General features: G+C 44.3%; 1 protein-coding gene across 1 annotated transcript in view; it reads right to left on the bottom strand.

Annotated features, from left to right (window-relative positions):
- The window catches only part of mcf2a (MCF.2 cell line derived transforming sequence a), a 190,478-nt gene that overhangs the window by 73,994 nt on the left and 93,551 nt on the right, over window positions 1-22,933 (bottom strand). Inside the window, exons 10-13 of the mRNA XM_078211752.1 lie at window positions 20,327-20,446; window positions 18,528-18,719; window positions 8,794-8,985; window positions 188-362 (exon numbers count right to left, since the gene is read on the bottom strand). Coding sequence (XP_078067878.1) covers window positions 188-362; window positions 8,794-8,985; window positions 18,528-18,719; window positions 20,327-20,446 — 679 coding nt within the window. The remainder of the gene's footprint in view (window positions 1-187; window positions 363-8,793; window positions 8,986-18,527; window positions 18,720-20,326; window positions 20,447-22,933) is intronic.

The following is a 22,933-nucleotide window of genomic DNA, read 5'->3' on the forward strand; positions in this document are numbered from 1 at the left end:
TTAAATTGGCATCGGTGGATGGAACACCACCTCCCCCCCACCCACCTCCTCCCACTCCTTTCCTTCAATTATCATTGCATCACTTGTCAAAATTGAGGGTGAGAAATTTTTCATCCTGTTCTTCACATTGGCCCCTCTTTGTCGCCCTTTGTGATTGTGTCACATTTTAATCCAACAATATTTTTACCGTGCTTTGGTGAAAACAATGGATTCTTCAATGATAAAGGTGAGGCTTCTGGTCGCGGTGCTACAGGCTGAACAGGGCGGACCTGTTTGACAGCCAGTTTCTTGAGAGACAATTGACGCTGTGCAAACATTGTGTGCACGTTCTCGAGCTTGTCTTGAACCATCTGTATCTGGGCCTGTGACAGAGATGAAGGAAAAAAACCAAAGGACAAAGCGTGATAGAGCGGGGCCATAACTGACCAGGTACACTCACACTTAAAGTCCTGTGAGAGTCTAACATGCTAATGGAATCACAGTAATTGCAATGCAAGAGGAGGCCATTCAACCCATCATGAAGCAGATTCCCACAAATAGAACTAGGGTTTAACCACTTAAATTATAATGACAGGTTGCATGATCTTAGTTTGTGTTGCTTTGAGTTTAAAGTGCTGAGGGGTATGATCGAACCCAATTTTTCCTGGAGTGGGAATCTCATGTCCCAGTATTTAAACATCTGCCTGCACTGCCCAGCTCAATGTTTCTTTTTGTGATAACTTGCTGGGACTGTAGGTTGGTAACAATGTAGGCAGGGTAATGGGGCATCTGGCACTCTGACAAACATCTGGAATATCTCCTTAAGCAATGAGATTTAAGGATTGAGAAATTAATAGAGAAGCACACATGATGCGGAGGGAAATTGGATGAATTAGATCAGCTAGGAAGTGAAACAAAGAGAAGGAAAGAAAGTCTGGATTAAGAGAGGGAGAGAGAAAAGATTTGAAATTTAAATTTTCCATACATCTCTTTATGAAAAATTTCTGCACAGTCGGAATGAGATTGAACAGTTTAATTAGACCTTTTCTTGGCCTGAGTGGTTGATTGATGTATTAACAATTAGCATTGTTGTAAAGGGTAATTACTTTGTTCTGTTGTGAGTTTAATGGGCAATGAAGGTGTAAATTATGCAAGTTCTGAACAATAATGGGTAGGTTAGGGTGAGCTTCAACAGAGGAAAAGTAGAAATCAACCAACAGGTTCTGGAAATACGCAACTCACAGTGTATCGCTTTGTGCCCTTCAGCCGTTAACAACAGCGTCCATCATTAAGATTCTGTTAACGCACTAAGATTGGGTCCATTGGGCAGGATTTTTTGCCGTGTGTTTCGCGGCGGTGGAGGTGGCCTGCCATTGGCCAGCACCAGAATCTGCTGGTCTCACCATTGTCAATGGGGTTTCCTTTTGAATGTACCCCTGTTGCCGGGAACCCCCTTGGCAGGGGTGAGCCACCAGCACTAATGGCTGAAAAATTCCGGCTGGAGGTCTGTGACCAGTGGTGTTCCGCAGGGCTCTGTACTGGGACCTCTGCTATTTGTGATATATATAAATGATTTGGAAGAAGGTGTAACTGGTGTAATCAGCAAGTTTGCGGATGACACGAAGATGGCTGGACTTGCGGATAGCGAAGAGCATTGTCGGGCAATACAGCAGGATATAGATAGGCTGGAAAATTGGGCGGAGAGGTGGCAGATGGAGTTTAATCCGGATAAATGCGAAGTGATGCATTTTGGAAGAAATAATGTAGGGAGGAGTTATACAATAAATGGCAGAGTCATCAGGAGTATAGAAACACAGAGGGACCTAGGTGTGCAAGTCCACAAATCCTTGAAGGTGGCAACACAGGTGGAGAAGGTGGTGAAGAAGGCATATGGTATGCTTGCCTTTATAGGACAGGGTAGAGAGTATAAAAGCTGGAGTCTGATGATGCAGCTGTATAGAACGCTGGTTAGGCCACATTTGGAGTACTGCGTCCAGTTCTGGTCGCCGCACTACCAGAAGGACGTGGAGGTGTTAGAGAGAGTGCAGAGAAGGTTTACCAGGATGTTGCCTGGTATGGAGGGTCTTAGCTATGAGGAGAGATTGGGTAAACTGGGGTTGTTCTCCCTGGAAAGACGGAGAATGAGGGGAGATCTAATAGAGGTGTACAAGATTATGAAGGGGATAGATAGGGTGAACGGTGGGAAGCTTTTTCCCAGATCAGAAGTGACGTTCACGAGGGGTCACGGGCTCAAGGTGAGAGGGGCGAAGTATAACTCAGATATTAGACGGATGTTTTTTACACAGAGGGTGGTGGGGGCCTGGAATGCGCTGCCAAGTAGGGTGGTGGAGGCAGGCACGCTGACATCGTTTAAGACTTACCTGGATAGTCACATGAGCAGCCTGGGAATCGAGGGATACAAACGATTGGTCTAGTTGGACCAAGGAGCGGCACGGGCTTGGAGGGCTGAAGGGCCTGTTTCCTGTGCTGTACCGTTCTTTGTTCACTGTATCTTTCATTTCTATCTATGTATGTATGTATTATCTGTCTAGATGTCTCTTTATCTATAACTGTCTGTAATGTTTAAGTTGCCTGGACTGTGAAAGCCACATTCAAGGTTCCACAGTATTTCATTTATGTATATCTATAAACATTTTAAAGTTAGTTTAAAGTTTATTTATTAGTCACAAGTAAGGCTTACATTAACATTGCAATGAAGTTAATGTGAAATTCCCCTAGTCGCCACACTCTGGCACCTGTTTGGGTCAATGCACCTAACCAACACCTCTTTCAGACTGTGGGGGGAAACCAAAGCACCCAGAGGAAACCCACGCAGACACAGGGCGCACGTGCAGACTCTGCACAGACGGTGACCCAAGCCAGGAATCGAACCCAGGTCCCTGGTGCTGTGAGGCAGTATTGCTAACCACTGTGCCACCATGCTGTCCTATTTTGGCCAAGGGTTTGGGAACAACCAGTGATCCAGGGGTAATTTGCACTTAAAATTGTGCCAGTTATCTGAAGTGGTTTTTCAATGGCCATCAAGGGAATGACAAAGAATTAAAGGCATTCCCCACCATCAACTGGCCCCACTTGGTTGGGATGCTTTACAGGAGGAGCCGATGGCCTAGTGGTATCATCACGAGATTATTAATCCAGAAACTCAGCTAATGTTCTGAGGACCAAAGTTCGAATCCCACCATGGCAGATGATGAAATTTGAATTAAATAAACAAAATCTGGAATTAGGAATCTGCTGATGACCATGAAACCATTATTGATTATTGGAAAAATCTATCTAGTTCACTAATGTCCTTTTGGAAAGGAAATCTGCCATCCTTACCTGGTCTGGCCTACATGCGACTCCAGAGCAACAGCAATGTAGTTGACTCTCAACTGCCCTCAGGCAACTGGGGATGGCCAATAAATGCTGGCCAGCCAGCAACACCCATGTCCCACGAATGAATAAAAAAAACCCACAATGTACACATTCTCAATACCATCCCAAATCAAACAGATAAAAACACAGACCAATTGGAGAAAGAAATCTGGGAAATTCCTTTCCGACCAATCTAGACAAATAAAACTAGTTCAACAAATCACCCTGGACTTGAATTTCTGTCAATACCAATCCTTTGCAAGAGGTGACCTTCAGCCCAGCTCTCGCTCAGAGGATTTCAGTGAGTTAACGTCCACTGGATGAGATGTCAGCATGTCTCGTATCACAAGTCTATTATTTCCTGGGAAGAGAACCGACTCCTGACATCAAACCTCGAACTGGCCTTACACAGCTTCAAATTGTGACTCCATAATTGGAACAAACTGTCAACTAGAATAGAATCTCTCCCTTTCATTGTCATACAAACCTCAATCAGGTCACATCTAACTGTAAAGTCCCAACTCATTTAGCCTATCTTTATAATTAAGATACCAGCATTTATTGCCCATCCCTAATTGTTCTTGAGAAGGTGGTGGTGAGCTGTCTTCTCGAACCGCTGCAGTCCACGTGGTGTAGGCGCACCCACAGTGCTGTTAGGGAGGGAGTTCCAGGATTTGGACCCAGTGACAGTGAAGGAACAGCGGTATATTTCCAAGTCAGGATGGTGGGTGGCTTGGAGGGGAACTTCCAGGTGGTGATGTACCCTTGCATCAGTTATCTTTGGCCTTCTAGATGCAAGAGGTCATGGGTTTTGAAGTTTCTGTTGAAGGAGTGTTGGTGAGTTGCTGCAGTGCAGGTGGTACACATGGCTGTAACTGTGCGTTGGTAAAGTAGGGACAGTGGTAGGGACGGTGGCACAGTGGTTAGCACTGCTGCCTCACAGTTTCAGGGACCCAGGTTCGATTCATGGCTTGGATCACTGTCTCTGTGGAGTTTGCACATTCTCCCCGTGTCTGCGTGGGTTTCCTCCGGGTGCTCTGGTTTCCTCCCACTGTCCAAAAATGTACGGGTTAGGTGGATTAGCCATGATAAATTGCCTCTCAGTGTCAGGAGGATTAGCTACGGTAAATGAGGATAGGGCCTGGGTGGGATTCTGGCAGACTTGATGGGCCAAATGGCCTCTTTCTGCACTGTAGATTCCATGAATGTTTGTAGAAGGTGCCAATTAAGCAGGCTGCTTTGTCCTGGATGGTGTTGAACTTCTTGAGTGCTATTGGAGCTGCATTCATCCAGGCAAGTGGACAGTATCCATCAGATTCCTGACTGGTGCCTTGTAGATGGTGGAAAGGCTCTGGGAGGTCAGGTGGTGAGTTACTCGCTGCAGAATCTATTTAAGAGTGGTAATATGGTGCAATTTATTTAACAATGCTTCTTAGTGAGTCAAAAAGGAACTAAAAGATTTTAACAGCTGCCTAGTGCCCTCGTGCTTAAAGAAGCGGCTTACATTTTGGAGCTTTTGAAGACCTGCAAACAAGTGAAATTACTGGATTCTTGCCATGGTGATTAAATTAATCTGGAGGGTATGACCCGATGTGCTGGTGGGACTGGATTCTAGAACAATGAACAAAAGATCCCAGAAATGTGATTTGTCCCAAACATAATTGGTGTGATTGAGTTCCTTTGATCTTGTTTGGCCAATTTCAGCTGAAAAGAAACAGCTCACCCTAAATCCCAGGCCATACAAGTGCAAATCTTTCCTGCTTGCCACTGTCAAATTTAAATTCCACATCAGACACTAAGCATCACTCTTCAAATCGCCACACTTCCGTTGCAAATGTAAAATACTCTCAGATAGTGGCTCAGGTATTGGCTGAACTCAGATACATACAGGCAGTTAGAACTGAACTTTGGTTGTTTGCAATGTAACAGTTACCTCATTGGTTCAGCTTCAATCCGCACCTTAAAGAGACAGGTCAGGTCAAATACCATTTTCTGTGTTGATCTAAATGATCAATTATTACTTATGGCAGGGTTTTCAGACAATAATATTCAACAGTGTACAGTTAGATTCCACAACAAATATGCTTTCAACTTTCCCCGTCATGTAATCACAATGTTGTTTCACTGAAGCCAAGAGACATTTGATTTGACTTATTATTGTCAACTGTATTAACATACAGTGAAAAGTATTGTTTCTTGCGCGCTATACAGGCAAAACATACCGTTCATAGAGAAGGAAACGAGAGAGTGTAGAATGTAGCTTTACAGTCATAACTAGGGTGTAGAGAAAGATCAACTTAATACAAGGTAAGTCATAGAATCATAGAAACCCTACAGTGCAGAAAGAGGCCATTTGGCCCATCGAGTCTGCACTGAACACAATCCCACCCAGGCCCCACCCCCATATCCCTACATATTTTACCCGCTAATCCCTCTAATCTATACATCTCAGGACACCCAGGGGCAATTTTTTAGCATGGCCAATCAACCTAACCCGCACATCTTTGGACTGTGGGAGGAAACCGGAGTACCCGGAGGAAACCCACGCAGACACGGGGAGAATGTGCAAACTCCACACAGACAGTGACCCAAGCCATGAATCGAACCCAGGTCCCTGGAGCTGTGAAGCAGCAGTGCTAACCACTGTGCTACCGTGCTGCCCCAAAGTCCATTCAAAAGTCTGACAGCAGCAGGGAAGAAGCTGTTCTTGAGTCGGTTGGTACATGACCTCAGACTTTTGTATCTTTTTCCCGAAGGAAGAAGGTGGAAGAGAGAATGTCCGGGGTGCGTGGGGTCCTTAATTATGCTGGGCTGCTTTGCCGAGGCAGCGGGACGTGTAGACAGAGTCAATGGATGGGAGGCTGGTTTGCGTGATGGATTGGGCTACATTCACGACCTTTTGTTGTTCCTTGTGGTCTTGGGCAGAGACGGAGCTCTGTAATTAAGTAATTAAGTAATGAAGCAATGAAGAACTGACAAATATTCTGTGGGGAGACAGTGGTGTAGTGCTAATGTCACTGGATTACTAATCTGGATGCCTGGGCTAATGCTCTGGGGACAAGGGTTCAAATCGCACCATGGCAGTTTAAAAAGGCATTACGTGTGGGCGCAGGCTTGGTAGGCCGAAGGGCCTGTTCCAATGCTATACTGTTCTTTGTTCTTTGTATGGCAGCTGGTGGAATTTAAATTCAATTCCTAAATCTGGAATATAAAGCTATTCTCAGTAATGGTGACCAAGAAAGCATCATCAATTGTTGTCAGAACCTACCTGGTTCACTAACGTCCTTTAGGGAAGGAAATCTGTTGTCCTTACCCAGTCTGGCCTACATGTGACTTCAGACCCACAGTAATGTCACTCAGCCACTCAGTTCAAGGACAATTAGAGAAGCAAATGGTGGCCTTGCCAGTGAGGTCCACATCCCAGGAAAGGATCAAAAGTACAAAATCAGCCCAAGGCCTCATATCCAACACAACTTTTCTTTCTATTTCTTCTCAGGTTGTGGGCATCACTGACAATCGCCCATCCCAAGTTATATAACCTCCAATACGTCTGGGTAGTTTATTTAGCCTTCAGAGGGCAGTTAGGAGTCAACCACATTGTTGTGCGACTGGAATCCAGAGCGGGTCAGGATGGCAGATTTCCTTCCCGAATGACACTCCAACAGTTTCATGGGTAATTTTACTGAGACCAGTTTTTTATTTCCAAGAGTTTAAAGAAAAAAATAGTTTAAATTGTCAAACAGCCACCATGGGGTTGAACTTAGTAGACGCAAGCTGTAGAGTGAATAACTGTAGTTTCTCCCAATAATTTATATTTTAGGATTAATATGAGAAAAATCACAATGCACTGTGTTCTTATCATGTTTCAAAATACTTGAAAGTCGTTGACATAAAGAAAACCCTTCGACTTGTGGGGGAGACCAGAACTAGGGAGTCCTAAATATAAATTCAGCATCAATAAATTCAATAGAAAAGTCAGGAGGAATTTCTTTACTCAGAGAGTGGTTAGAATGTGTTTTTAAAAAAGTTTATTTATAAGTGTCACAAGTAGGCTTACATTACCACTGCAATGAGGTTACTGTGAAAATCTCCTAGTTGCCACAGTCCGGTGCCTGTTCGGGTACACTGAGGGAGAATTTAGCATGGCCAATTCACCTAACCAGCACGTCTTTCGGACTGTGGGAGGAAACTGGAGCACCCGAAGGAAACGCACGCAGACACGGGGAGAACGTGCAGACTCCACACAGACAGTGACCCAAGCCAGGAATCGAACCCAGGTTCCTGGCGCTGTGAGGCAGCAGTGCTAACCATTGTGCTACCGTGCCTCCCTTTGCCATTGTCACAGGAAATGGTTGAGGAGAATAGAGTAAATATATTTAACGGATCTGACCTGGATTAATCTGTCCTGGTCGCCCGCACTGACCCTATAGTTAAGAATGCCCACCAACACCTCTATGTTCTCAGAAGGCTAAGGAAAATTGGCATGTCCACTACGACTCTCACCAATTTTTACAGATGCACCATGAAAAGCATCCTTTCCGGATGTATCACAGCTTGGTATGGCTCCTGCTCTGACCAAGACCCAAGACCGCAAGAAACTACAAAGGGTTGTGAATGTAGCCCAGTCCATCATGCAAATCAGCCTCCCATCCATTGACTCTGTCTACACTTCCCGCTGCCTTGGAAAAGCAGCCAGCATAATCAAGGATCCAGTGCACCCTGACATTCTCCCTTCCACCTTCTTCCTTTGGGAAAAAGATACAAAAGTCTGAGATGACGTACCAACCGATTCAAGAACAGCTACTTCCCTGCTGCTGTCAGACTTTTGAATGGACCTACCATATATTAAGTTGATCTTTCTCTACACCCTATGACTGTAACACTATATTCTGCACTCTCTGCTTGCCTTCTCCCCTATGTACTCTATGAACGGTATGCTTTGTCTCTGTAGCATGCAAGAAATAATACTTTTCACTGTATCCCAATACATGCGACAATAATAAATCAAATCAAATCAAACCAAAGAAAGATGGACAAAAGGAAGCGAGAAAACAGAGGACAAGCTGATATGTTGAGGTGAAGTAGGGGTGAGTGCAGACTCATATACAGCATGAACAGTGCCCTGGGCCCGTTGGGTTAGTTGGTTTGCTTCTGTGCTGTAAATGCAATGTAATTTCATGCTAAATGAAATAATCTCCTCGGAAATATGGCTTCAGCCCATTATTGGTGAGTCGGTACAAGACCAAAAGGCAAAAATCTATACAAGTAAAATAAGGGCTACAGTTTAAGGGAGAATTGATGATAAAGAGGGAATTGCATTTGGTATAATCTACATCTCTCGGTCATTGGGTAATGAGTAGTCCCACCATAAAACAGCTCACCGATATTCAGAGCTACAAAAATACATGCAGCACAATGTTTGTTATCATTAAATACCTTAATGGATGTCGTGAGAATGGCTCCAAACTCACTGTATAACTCTTCAGTATCATACTGCAGGTAGTCTCCAGAGCTTTCTAGAAACTTCTCAATTTCTTGTAGAGCTCCCTTTGCTCCTTCCTGGGACTGACACTTATCCATGGGCTGAGAGGCAAGAAGATAAGCACCTTCATCGCACCACTGCAGGACCTGTAAGAAGGACAGAACCAGAGCTATCCACATGAGTTGCAGTATCTTCCATTTCTAGACCCTGTTGTTCCTGTCTCCTTCAAATGGGACACATCTCATCAGAAAGACATACCACTGATAATGAGGAAAGGTGTTGAATCTACAATGCAGAAGGAGGCCATCTGGACCATCGAGCCTGCACCGACAACAATCCCACATAGGTCCTATGGGTCAGATCTCAAACAATGATGAGACAGAGTACAGGAATGAGACAGAGAATCTGGTGAACTGGTGTGGTGACAATAATCTCTCCCTCAATGTCAACAAAATGAAGGAGATTGTCGTTGACTTCAGGAAGCGTAGTGAAGAACACGCCCCTGTCTACATCAACGGGGGCAAAGTAGAAATGGTCAAAAGCTTCAAGTTTTTAGGTGTCCAGATCACCAACAGCCTGTCCTGGACTCCTCATGCCGACACTATAGTTAAGAAAGCACACCAGCGTCTCTACTTTCTCAGAAGACTAAGGAAATTTGGCATGTCCAATACGACTCTCACCAACTTTTACAGATGCACCATAGAAAGCATTCTTTCTGGTTGTATCACAGCTTGGTATGGCTCCTGCTCTGCCCAAGACCACAAGAAACTACAAAAGGTCATGAATGTAGGCCAATCCATCACACAAATCAGCCTCCCATCCATTGACTCTGTCTACACTTCCCGCTGTCTCGGCAAAACAGCCAGCGTAATTAAGGACCCCACCCATCCCGGACATTCTCTCTTCCACCTTCTTCCAGAGGGAAAAAGATACAAAAGTCTGAAAACATGTACCAACTGACTCAAGAACAGCTTCTTACCTGCTGCCATCAGACTTTTGAATGGACCTACCTCTCATTAAGTTGATCTTTCTCTACATCCTAGCTTTGACTGTGACACTACATTCTGCACTCTCTCGTTTCCTTCGCTATGAATGGTATGTTTTGTCTGTACAGCGCACAAGAAACTCTTCACTGTATAAGAACATAAGAACTAGGAGCAGGAGTAGGCCATCTGCCCCTCGAGCCTGCTCCGCCATTCAATAAGATCATGGCTGATCGTTTTGTGGACTCAGCTCCACTTACCCGCCCGCTCACCATAACCCTTAATTCCTTTACTGTTCAAAAATTTATCTATCCTTGCCTTAAAAACATTCAATGAGGTAGCCTCAACTGGGCAGGGAATTCCACAGATTCAGAACCCTTTGTGTGAAGAAGTTCCTCCTCAACTCAGTCCTAAAATAAAATACATGTGACAATAATAAATCAAATCAAAATCCCGTAACCCCACATATTTACCCTCCTAATCCCCCTGACATTAAGGAGCAATTTAGCTTGGCCAATCAACCTAACCCGCACATCTTTGGAGTGTGGGAGGAAACCGGAGCACCCGGAGGAAACCTATGCTGACACGTGGAGAATGTGCAAACTCCACACAGACAGTGGCCCAAGGCTGGGATTGAACCCAGGCAGCAGTGCTAACCACTGTGCCACCATGTAGGTGCTGGATTCAGGCTTATTGTCTCATAATAAGATATGAATTAGGAGGAGTAGGCCATTCAGCTCCTCGAGCCTGCTCCCCCATTCAATAAGATCTGCCAAGTCCCCTCTGGGATCACCTCACATTCTTCCAATGGATACAGGCCCAATCTGTCCAATCTTTTTTCATAAATTAACCCCCCATCCCAAGTTTTAGTCGAGCAAATCATCTCTGAACTGTTTCTAAGCCAATTATATCCTTTCTTAAATAAAGAGACCAAAGTTGGACATCAAACCAAGCCGGATACCAAACTCTTTTGTGTGAATATTGAACGCATCTCAAATAAATTCTTGAGACGGCGGAAAGAGATCTTAATCATAGAAGAAGTGAGACGCTGGTGCACAAAGATGCCATTTTGAGCTTGCTGCCCCAAAATGAGAATTTACCATATTTGAGTTCGGAAAATGAGTTGAAAAGAAGGAATTATGTCTAAAGTTAACAAAGAGAGTGATAATTGGGCCGCGGACTTAAAAACATTCTTTGCCACGTTAAACACTGGGATGAAGAGAAAGAACATTGAATTCTGATCATTCTGGCCTAGCCTGTAACACCCTCATCCCATAATTGAATTTTCTTTTGTGATGATAATGGTGCAATTGATATAAGTATATTTATATTCACCTTTAAGGGGAATGTTTAAATTTCAGCTTTATTCTATAGGCAGTCGGTATGTCTGGAAAACATTTAGCTCATATGTTGTAAAAGTAGGATAATTACTTCATTTAGCTTGGAATTTAATACTTTGATAGAGCACAAGGTGTCATTGGGAAGTTGACTGAGAGGTTCATGTGATGATGTGGTTAATGGGCAGAGCTGGGTCTTTAACGGAGAGAAGGGGCTTTTTCAATTTAGAGTTGCAGTTTTAGTTGGGAATTGTTTGAAGACAGATGTTTCTGAAAGCTGCTCTGAAACTTATCTTTCTTTCTGAAAGCTTCAAGACTATCTCCATTCATTATAGCAAGTATATTTACTGTTGCTAACTGTATTTAAAGTGGCATTTCAGGTTTTTTTATTCATTCGTGGGATATGGGCATTGCTGTCTGGCCAGCATTTATTGCCATCCCTAGTCACCCTTGAACTGAATGGCTTGCTAGATCATTTCAGAGGGTAGTTGAGAGTCAACTTCATTGATGTGGCTCTGGTGTCACATGCAGGCTAGACCAGGTAGGGACAGCAGATTTCCTTCCCTAAAGGACATTAGTGAACCAGATGGGTTTTTCCGACAATTGACAATGGTTTCAGTCATCAGTAAATTCTTAATTCCAGATTTTTTTAATTCAAATCAAATTCCACCAGCTGCCATGGCAAGATTCATACTCAAGTCCCCAGAACATTAGCTGAGTTTCTCGATTAATAGTCTAGCGATAATACCACAAGGTCATCCCCTCCCCTATAAAGGAATGTAAGAAGAATGTTGCTTAAATGGAACTGAAACAGTCATTAGGTAGAAATTAAAGTTGCTTCCTTTCAATTTTAAATGTCATTCAACTGTTAACAGTTACATTGCTTCATTTGTTAGAATTGTAGTTAAACTGTGTTATTAAATAAAAAAGTTTCACTCTAAAAATATTCCTAATTTGTCAATAGAATTACTCCTGGAGTGAAGCATCCTTTCCTCACATTTATGCCAAAATAAAAAAATTGCTGGGGTTTAGTCTGGCTCCTAATCTAATTTGGGATTCTGATCGAGTACCCTAACACTTTTAAAATCTGTTTGAGTCGCATCTGTCATTTATTGTTTAATGTGGTGTGCCTGGCCACAATTTGCCTGTTCATGTAGTGTTTACTTAAGAAAGAGCAAATGGATTTTTGTTTATAGATGGAGATTTACCCTGGGTTTTTTGATTAGGTTGATTGAAAAAATTATGAGTTTAAATCAGGTGTGGTAATAGGAGGAGCTAGGTCTGTAGCAGGGAAAAACAAGGCAGTTGCTGTTGGAGGTCTGACCAAAGTCAGCAGCATGTGCAGGTTGTTCCTGAGAACTCACTCTCTCTCCACAACATCTACTGAAAGCTTCAAGACTGTCAACACAATTTGTAGCAAGTAGGCCTGGCTTTGCTAACTGTGTTTATTTAAAAATGGTGTTGATCTATGCAGGAATGTTGCTTATTTGGAACTAGAATAGTCATAACTTAAAAATTAAAATTGTTTTTTTCATTTTTAAGCATTGTTCAACTGTTAACAGTTAGACTGTTTCCTTTTTTTGAGTTATATTTGAACTGTGAGATGAATAAAAAATGTCCTGGGTGAAGTACCCTGACTTTTTGATTTGATTTGATTTGATTTATTATTGTCATGTGTATTAACATACAGTGAAAAGTATTATTTCTTGTGCACTATACAGATAAAACATACCATTCATAGAGAAGGAAAGGAGAGAGTGCAGAATGTAGTGTTACAGTCAAAGCTAGGGTGTAGTGACTTAATATGAGGTGAGTCCATTCACAATTTTGCTAAAAAGGAAAATTGTTGGGGTCTAATCTGGCTTTCTAGTGTAACTTGGGGACCTGGTCCAGCACCTAACACCAGTCACATAGAGAGAAATATTGGAACAGAGGATCAAACAATTGGTCAAAGAAATAGAATTTAACAAACAATAAAAAGGGAGAGAGGGAAGAATCAGAAAAGTTCAGGGTGGCAGTCCCAGTGTTACAGCCAGGACAGATGAAGAACAGCCACCAAAGCTGGGGCAAGGGGAGTGAGTGATGTACAGAGGCAGATATGGTGCAGTGCAGATACCAACAATGATTTCCAAATTCAAGACGTACTGTTGGTGAACAAGAACCAATTTAAAACAAGGGGTTTGGTATTTTACGATTGGAATAGAACACCTCACATGATTCAACATTGTGGTCATTTTCTTGGAAGTTTAGTGGCTTCCAACCTCTCCTGCGAATATGTAAACACTTCAGAAATAAAAGGCAATTTTACCCGAAAATCAAACTGTGCATAGTTCCGAGTAGATTGCTGTCAGGGAGGCAATATCAGTGGCAGCAGAGGATTTTTGTTTGGTTATTTTGTAAGACAGAGAATGAATGATCATCCCAATGGATCAGCTGCTTATGACTTCACTTAACTCTTTGCCAACAGTCACTGCGCTGACAAAAATGCCCTGAGGATTTTGGACAAATGTTTGTTGTGGTTACAGAGGTGGAGTGAGATCAATTACAAGAAATTTCCCTGCCAAATTCTTCTTGGTATCGTTCCTAAATCAACCTTTCAATAATTCAAATTTATTAAATGTTTCTTCTTGGGATGTGGGTGTCTCTGGCCATCGCTAGCTGTCCTTGAGAAGGTGGGGTGAGCTACCTTTTTGAACTGCTGCAGTCCACGTGGTGTAGGTACATCCACAGTGCTGTTAGGGAGGGAGTTCCAGGATTTTGAACCAGTGACAGTGAAGGAACAGAGATATATTTCCAAGTCAGGATGGTGAGTGACTTGGAAGGGAACTGGCAGGTGCTGATGTTCCCATGCATCTGCTGTCTTCATCCATCAGGATGGTAGCTGTTGTGGGTTTGGAAGGTGCTGTCGAATGAGTCTTGGAGAGTTGCTGTCATGCATCTTGAAGATGGTGCACGCAGCTGGCACTGTGTGTCGGTGATGGAGGGAGTGAATGTTCATGGATAGGGTGCCAATCAAGCAGGCTGCTTTGTCCTGGATGGTGTCGAGCTTCTTAAGCGTTGTTTGAGCCTTGCTCATCCAGACAAGTGGGGAGTATTCTACCATACTCCTGACTTGTGCCTTGTGGATGGTGGACAGGCTTTGAGGAGTCAGGAGGTGAGTTACTCTTCACAGAATTCCCAGCTTCTGACTTGATCTTGTAGTCACAGTATTTATATGGCTAGTCCAGCTCAGTTTCAGGTCAATGGTATTCTTCAGGATGTTGGTAGTGGGGGATTCAGTGATGGTAATGCCATTGAATGTCAAGGGGCAATGGTTAGATTCTCGCTTGTTGGAGATCCACATTGCCTGGCACTTGTGCGGCATGAATGTTACTTACCAATTATCAGCCCAAGCCTGGATATTGTCTAGATCTGGCTGCATTTGGATATGAACTGCTTCAGCATCTGAGGAATCGCAAATGTTGATGGAGAAAAGCTCGTTGGTGAAACAGGTGAAGTTGGTTGGGCCCTAGGAACTCCTGCATTGATGTCCCAGGATTGAGATGATTGACCTCCAACAACCACAACCATCTTCCTCTGCGCCAGGTATGACTCCAAGCAACGGAGAGATTTCCCCCAATTCCCATTGACTTCAATTTTGCTCGGGCTACTCAGTCAGCTCTTTTGTCCATGTTTGAACCAAGGCTGTAATGAGGTCAGGAGCTGAGAGACCCTGGTGGAACCCAAACTGGGCGTCACTGAGCAGGTTATTGCTGAGCAGGTTGATTGCACTGTTGATGATCCTTTCCATCACTTTACTGCTTATCGAGAGTAGACTGATTGGGTAGTAATTGGCCGGGTTGGATTTATCCTGTTTCTTGTGTACAGGACATATGTGGGCAATTTTCCACATTATAGGGTAGATGGCAGTGTTGTAGTTGTACCGGAAGAGCTTGGCTAGGGGGCACAGCATTTCCTGAAGCATAAGTCTTCAGTATTATTGCCGGAATGTTCTCAGGACCCATTGCTTTTGTAGCATCTAGTGCCTTCAGCCATTTCTTGGTATCACGTGGAGTGAATCGAATTGGCTGGAAACTGATATCTGTGATGCTGGGGAACCTCCGAAGGAGGCTGAGATGGATCATTGACTCGGCACTTCTGGCTGAAGATTGTTGCAAATGCTTCAGCCTTATCTTTTGCACTGATGTTCTGGGCTCTTCCATCATTGAGGATGGGGATATTTGTGGAGCCTCCTCCAGTGAGTTGTTCAATTGTCTACCACCATTCACGGCTCGATGTGGCAGGACTGCAGAGCTTAGATCTGATCCACTGGTTGTGGGATCGCTTAGCTCTGTCTATTAAAGTTAAAGTTTATTTATTAGTCACAAGTAAGGCTTACACTAACACTGCAATGAAGTTACTGTGAAATTCCAAAGTCGCCACACTCCGGCGCCTGTTCGGGTCAATGCACCTAACCAGCACATCTTTGGATGTGGAGGAAACCCACGCAGACATGGGGAGAACGTGGAAACTCCACACAGACAGTGTGGAGTGACCCAAGCCGGGAATCGAACCTGGGTCCTTGGCACTGTGAAGCAGCAGTGCTCACCACTGTGCCACCGTGCTGCCCCTGTTGGACACAATCCAGGACAAAGCAACACCTTCTCAAGGACAGCTAGTGATGGCCAGAGGCACCCACATCCCAAGAAAAAAATGTTTTAAAAATTTGAATTATTGAAAGGAACGATATCAAGAAGAATTTTGCAAGATAATTCTTGGAATTGATCTCACCCCACCTCTGTAACCACAACAAACACTTGTTCGAATTCCTCAGGGCATATTTGTTGGCACAGTGACTGTTAGTAAAGAGTTAAGTGAAGTCATACTTGCTGCTTATGCTGTTTGGCACATATATTCCTGTGTTGTAGCTTCACTAGATTGACAGCTCAGTTTTAGTGTTGCTCCTGGCATGCCCTCTTCATTGAACCAGGGTTAATTTGCTGGCTTGGTGTTAATGGTAGAGTGGTGGATATGCCGGGCCATGAGGTTACAGATTGTGGTTCTGTTGCTGATGGCTCACAGCATCTCATCGTTGCCCAATTTTTAGTTGTTAGATCTGTTCGAAATCTATATTTACCCCGGGTTAGTACCATCCAACATGGACGGCATGGTGGCACAGTGATTAGCACAGCTGCCTCACAGCGCCAGGGACCTGGGTTCAATTCCAGCCTTGGGTCACCGTCTGCGTGGAGTTTGCACATTCTCCTCGTGTCTGCGGGGTTTGCTCCGATTTCCTCCCACACTGCAAAGATGTGCAGGTTAGGGGGATTAGTGGGGGGGGGGGTTACGGAGATGGGACAGGGGTGGGCCTGGGTGAGATGCTCTGTCCAAGAGTTAGTGCAGATTCGACGGGCCGAATGGCCTCCTTTTGCACTGTAGGGTTTCTATGATAGAGGGCATCCTCAATATGAAGACAGGACTTTGTCTCCACAAGGACTGTGGAGAGGTCCCTTACCAATACCAAATGGGCGGCACGGTGGCACAGTGGTTAGCACTGTTGCCTCACAGCGCCAGGGTCCCAGGTTCGATTCCCGGCTTGGGTCACTGTCTGTGTGGAGTTTGCACGTTCTCCCCGTGTTTGCGTTGGTTTCCTCCGGGTGCTCCGGTTTCCTCCCACAGTCCAAAGATGTGCAGGTTAGGTTGATTGGCCACGCTAAATTGACCCTAGTATCGGGTGGATTAGCAGGGTAAATATTTGGGATTATGGGGATAGGGTGGGATTGTTATCAGTGCGGACTCGATGGGCCGAATGGTCTCCTTCTGTACTGTAGGGATTCTATGAATACTGTCATGGACAGATGCATCTGTGGCTGGCAGGTTGGTAAGGATGAGGTCAAGTATGTTTTTCTCTATTGTTGATTCCTTCACCACCTGCCGTAGACCCAGTCTAGCAACTAGGATGCAGCCAGCTCACTCAGTGGCTACTGAGCCACTCTTGGCAATGGACATTGACATACACTGCCCAGGGTACATTCTGTGCCCTTGTCACCCTTTGTGCTTCCTCCAAGTGGTGTTCAACATGGAGGAGGACTGATTCACCAGCTGAGGGGGGGTGGGGGATGTTATATGGTAATCAGCAGCAGATTTCCTTGCCCATGTTTGACCTGGTGCTATGAGGCTTCATGGAGTCCGGCATTGGTGCCACGGCAACTCGCTCCCAACTGTACACCACTGTACCGCCACCACCTCTGGCTGGGTCTGTCCCGCCAGTAAAACAGGACATACCCAATGATGTGATGGTGGTGCCTTGGATATTACGTGTAAAGTATCATTCTGTGAGAATGACTTTGTCAGGATGTTGCTTGACTAGCCTGTGAGACAGCTCTCCCAATGCTCGCAGAAGCTGCAGATGTTGATAGCAGGACTTTGCCGGGGCGAGAGGGCTGGGTTTGCCATTTTAATTCCCGTTGCAGAGTTCAATATCAGGTGGTCTGTCCAGTTCCATTCCTTTGAGACGGTTTAGGGTTTGAAACAACTGAGTGGCAGGCCAGGCCATTTCAGACGGTACCTCAGTCAGTCACATTCCTGTGGCTCTGGAGTCACATGTAGGTCAGACCAGGTAAGAACAGCAGATTTCCTTCCCTAAAGGACAGTGCCAATTGCCTATCCTGTTCCTGTACCTCTATGTCCTATTGCAGATACAGGGTGAAGCTGAAGTCTGAACCCAGAGACCCAGGTCTCTATGTACAGTTCTGGCCACCCTATTATAGAACAGATATTATTAAACTAGAAAGAGTGTGGAAAAGATTTACTAGGATGCTACTGGGACTTGATGGTTTAAAGTTATAAGGAGAGGCTGGAAAGACTGGGACTTTTTTCCCTGGAGCGTCGGAGACTTAGGGATGATTTTATAGAGATCTATAAAATAATGAAGGGCATAGATAAGGTAGATAGTCAACATCTTTTCCCAAAGTTAGGGGAGTCTAAAACTAGAGGACATAGGTTGAAGGTGAGAGGGGAGAAATACAAAAGGGTCCAGAGGGGCAGTTTTTTCACTCAGAGGGTGGTGAGTGTCTGGAACGAGCTGCCAGAGGCAGTAGTAGAGGCGGGTACAATTTTGTCTTTTAAAAAGCATTTAGACAGTTACATGGGTAAGATGGGTATAGAGGGATATGGGCCAAAAGCAGGTAATTGGGATTAGCTTTGTGGTTAAAATAAAAGGGACGTATGGACAAGTTGGGCCGAAGGGCCTGTTTTCCTGCTGTAATCTCTATGACTCTATGACACCTACTTAGTCCAAACATGTAAACTTGCAGGCACTCAATAGATTTTAATGTTTGTGCAAACAAGCTAAAATGTGATAATAAATTAAGCTCTGAGATAGCTTACCTGCTGCAGTTGGGTGTGCAGTTCCAGTGATTTGTTCAGGGTGATGTATTTGCTCCTCATTTCGTCGAGTAAGTCTTCACAGAAGTGGCGGAGATCCTTGCATTTCTCCCGGATTAAATCCTCTGCGTAATGGTGATTGGATATCAACTGGTTACCTTGTGAGACCAGCACCTGGGCATTCCCAATTACTTCCTGTGAATAACACACTCCATTCACTTTGTATCTGAAAGCATCGACAGCATATGAACATACAAATAGGGGCAGATGTAGGCCATTTGGCCCCTCGAGCCTGCTCTGCCATTTGATAAGATCATGGCTGATCTGTTTATGTTGAGTTCCACATTCCCATCTACCCCCAATAACCTTTGACCCCCTTGCCTCGGAAGAATCTATCAACCTCCACCTTGAAATATTCAGTGACCCCGTCTCCACCGCCTTCTGAGGCAGAGAGTTCCAAAGTCACACAATCCTTGGAGAGAAAATATTTTTCCTCATTTCCATCCTAAAAGGGTGACCCCGAATTTTAAAACAGTGCCCCCTAGTTCTGGTCTCACCCACAAGAGGAAAATCCTTTCAACATCCACCTTGTTAACATTCAGGATCTTGTGTACTTCAATGAAGTCACTCCTCACTCCTCTAAACTCCAGTGGGAACAAGCCCAGCTTGTCCAACCTTTCCTCATAAGACAACCCGCACATTCCAGGTATCAATCCAGTAAACCTCCTCGGATCTGCCTCCAACACATTTACATCCTTCCTTAAGTAAGGAGACCAAAACTGCACACAGTATTCGAGATGTAGTCTTTCCCCTGGTGTTAGAATATTGTTCGATTCTGAATGACCGCAGAGTGATACAGCAATAGGAGGAGCCAATTCACCTCCTGCACCTACACTGACTCTTTAAAAGAGTTATCCACTCAGCTCCACTCCCCCTACTCTTTCCCTATAGCATTGCAAATCTTTTCCCCTTTGAGTATTTATCCACTTCTCTTTCGGAGGTTATTGCTGAATCACTTCCATCACCCCAATTCTAGCAGAACAAAGCAGATGATATTAGCCAGATCTATTGGAATTGAGATTATTAAAGTGAGTAGGGTCCTGTTTTACTAACCAATTTGGTGAACAGGTGTAAAAGATCACTGTCCATAACTGATCAATACATCAAAGAAAAGTAGACAACTCACCTGCACAACCTAATTCAGATCACAGGGAGATCTTATATGAAGAGACAACCAACTGAATGGTTAGGGGGAATGCAATCAATGTACTAAATTCAGATTTTCAGATGGCTGTCTCTCATTCTTTTAAACTCCGATAAAGACCAATTGTCCAACTTTTCCGAAGATAACCCCTTTGTCCCAGGAAATGAGTGGTATGAACCTTCTCTGAATTGCTTCCAATGCTAATATATCCTTTCTCAAGTCAGGAGATCAAATCTCTACACTGTGCTCCAGATGTAGTCTCACCAACGCACTAGACAATTACAGCAGAACTTTCCTGCTTTTATAATTCATTCCCCTTGCAATAAACGCCAACATTCCATTTGCCTCCCTAATCACTTGCTGGACATACATGCTAATGTTTTGTGATTCAAGTACCGGAACACCCAGATCCCTCTGTACCGCGACATTCTGCAATCTCTCTCTATTTAAATAATAGGTTTGGGTGGGAGGAGGTTTGTGTGGGATAGGCTGGCTGGGCTGAATGGTGTGTCTCTGTGTTGTACACTATAAGAAATTTCATTCATTTCTATTCATTAATATTTATAGAGTTAGGCTCTGTATGATGATATCACCTTACCTGAGATTGTTCGTCAAAGTGACTCAATTCTCGAAGAGATTGTTCAGTGTGAGTTACACTGTCACCAGTTTCTGGCATGTATCCTGCCTCAGCTGATAAATAATCCAAGGCTGCCTTTATCTGTAGAAGCAAATTAAAACGGAGCACACTCAAAAAGCAAGGCCACCGGTGAAAACTGTTACACACAAGAACTAGAGAATTCTTCCCTATTTTTAAATAGTTAAATATTTCCCATTCATATATATCATCTTGAATCATGGTGAGTTCTGGGCGGCACGGTGGTTAGCACTGCTGCCTCACAGCGCCGGGGACCCAGGTTTGATTCCCGGCTTGGGTCACTGTCTGTGTGGAGTTTGCACGTTCTCCCTGTGTCTGCGTGGGTTTCCTCGCACAGTCTGAAAGACTTGTTGGTTAGGTGCATTGACCCGAATAGGCGCCGGAGTGTGGCAACTAGGGGAATTTCACAGTAACTTCATTGCAGTGTTAATGTAGGCCTTACTTGCGAGTAATAAATAAAAAAAGTTAGAGGATATGCTACTTTATGGCATTAGGGCTGTTTTACCAACGTGCTACACTGGCTCAATGGCAGGAAACTAATGTTTTTGAGACTGGAAAGTTGTTTCCAATGGGGTTCGCCAGGGCTCAGCACTCGATCTCTTTTTGTCGTCTATATTAATGATTTGGATGTAGATGACGCAAAAATTGGCCACATGTTTGATAGTGAGGAGGGTAGATGTGCATTGCAAAAAAGAAATCAATGGACAGATCAGGTGGGCAGGAAAGTGGCAAATGGAATTAACCCAGAGAAGTGTGGGATGATGCACTTGCGGAGGTCAAACAAGGAAAAGGATTACAAATGGGAGGGCACTGAGAGGCGTCGAGAAAGTGAGGGACCTTGGAGTGAATATCCACAGACCCTGAACATAGCAAGACCATTCGATAAGGCAATTAAGGCAGCACAGGGAATCCTTTCATTTATTAGCTGAGGCATAGAATATAAGACAGGTAAGTTATGCTGAACCATATGAAAATATCAGATAGGCCACAGCTTGAGTACAGTTCTAATCACCTCATTACAGAAAGGACATAATTGCATTAGAGAGGGTCCAGAGGAAATTTACAAGGATGTTGCCACCAGGACTGGAAAATTGCCAATCTGAGGAAAGATTGGATTGGCTGGGGTTGTTCTCCTTGGAACAGAGGAGGCTGACGGGGGATTAGATTAAGATGTACAAAATTGTGAGGGGCCTGGATAGAATGGATGGGAAGGGCCTGTTTACTTTAGCAGAGAGGTTAGTGAACTAATTGGCATAGAATTAAAGTGATTGATAGAAGGTTGAGGAATGAATTTTCACCAGGGGTTTGAGGGGTCTGGAACTCACAACCTAAAGGGATAGGAGAGGCACAGACTCTCAACTCATTTCAAAGGTGTCTGGATATACACCTCAAATCCCATAACCTGCAGGGCCATGGATCAACCGCTGTAAAGTGGAATTAGGCTGGGGTGGCTCGATTTGTGGCCGGCACAGACACAATGGACAGTGGCCTCTATCCGTGATGTAAAAATTTCTATGATTCTACAAACAATGTGAGACAGGAAGAGAAAATCTAGCCTAACAGGCCATCCCCACACTCCTGGTGCCTCATGGCCAGACACATCTTAGCTCCCCCCACTTCTGGGTAATCTCCTGGGAGGAACAGCAAACAGAGAGAAGCAATCTCATGTACAAATAAGGGGAAAAATTACCCTGAGAAGGTTAACAGGGGTTCTTCCACGATGTTAATGTTACACTTACAGGGCGGAATTCTCCAGCCGTGCTGGACTAAAAGCCGAGAATTCCCGCCCGAATGTCAATGGGGTTTCACATTGTCCGCAACCCGCCTGCTAAAATTCCAGTGGCAGGCGGGATGGGAGAATTCCGGTCAGAATTCCTTGGTGCTGCCCAGGGGGAGTCAAGACCACAGTGTGGTCTTTAGAACATAAGGAGCAGGAAAAGGCCATTTGGCCTCTCGAGCCTGTTCCACCAGCCAATAAGAACTGATTTGTGGTTGGGGAGTGATTTGCATTCAGGGATCTCCTGTGCAACCTGCCTGTTTTTTTGACTGATGACCATCCAGTCCCTGCAGATTCTTTCTTTTAAAATATGATTTTATGAAGAATTTTCCATTTACATTCACAGCAAGACGCAACAAAATCCCAACAATCTAGCACAGCACGGAGTAGTCATTATTCCAATAAATGTACAGAAAAGACCAGCAAATATTCATACAAATAGTTCCAATTATCAATCATTGTATTTGTTGTAGTTGTCGTCTCCTCTTGTACCAATATGAAAGGATGGCAGGAAGGGTGTGGCATCTCAGGATAAAACCTTGAGCACGTGGCCCCATGATACACACCTTCCTCCACAGGATAGCAGGGACTGAGCTCTACAACATATGGGATCCTTTGTGGGGTAATATACAACCAACTGAGATCTGTTTCCTTGCTGTAAACCTCTATGACTCTATGACATCTTGTGGGTGGTAATTGACCTCACAACCTTCTGACTAAGAGAAGAGCAAGGTACCGTACCCACTGAGTCACAGCAAACTTCTTAACAGAGG

This window comes from Mustelus asterias, chromosome 4 (assembly GCF_964213995.1).
Source record: "Mustelus asterias chromosome 4, sMusAst1.hap1.1, whole genome shotgun sequence".
NCBI lineage: Eukaryota > Metazoa > Chordata > Chondrichthyes > Carcharhiniformes > Triakidae > Mustelus > Mustelus asterias.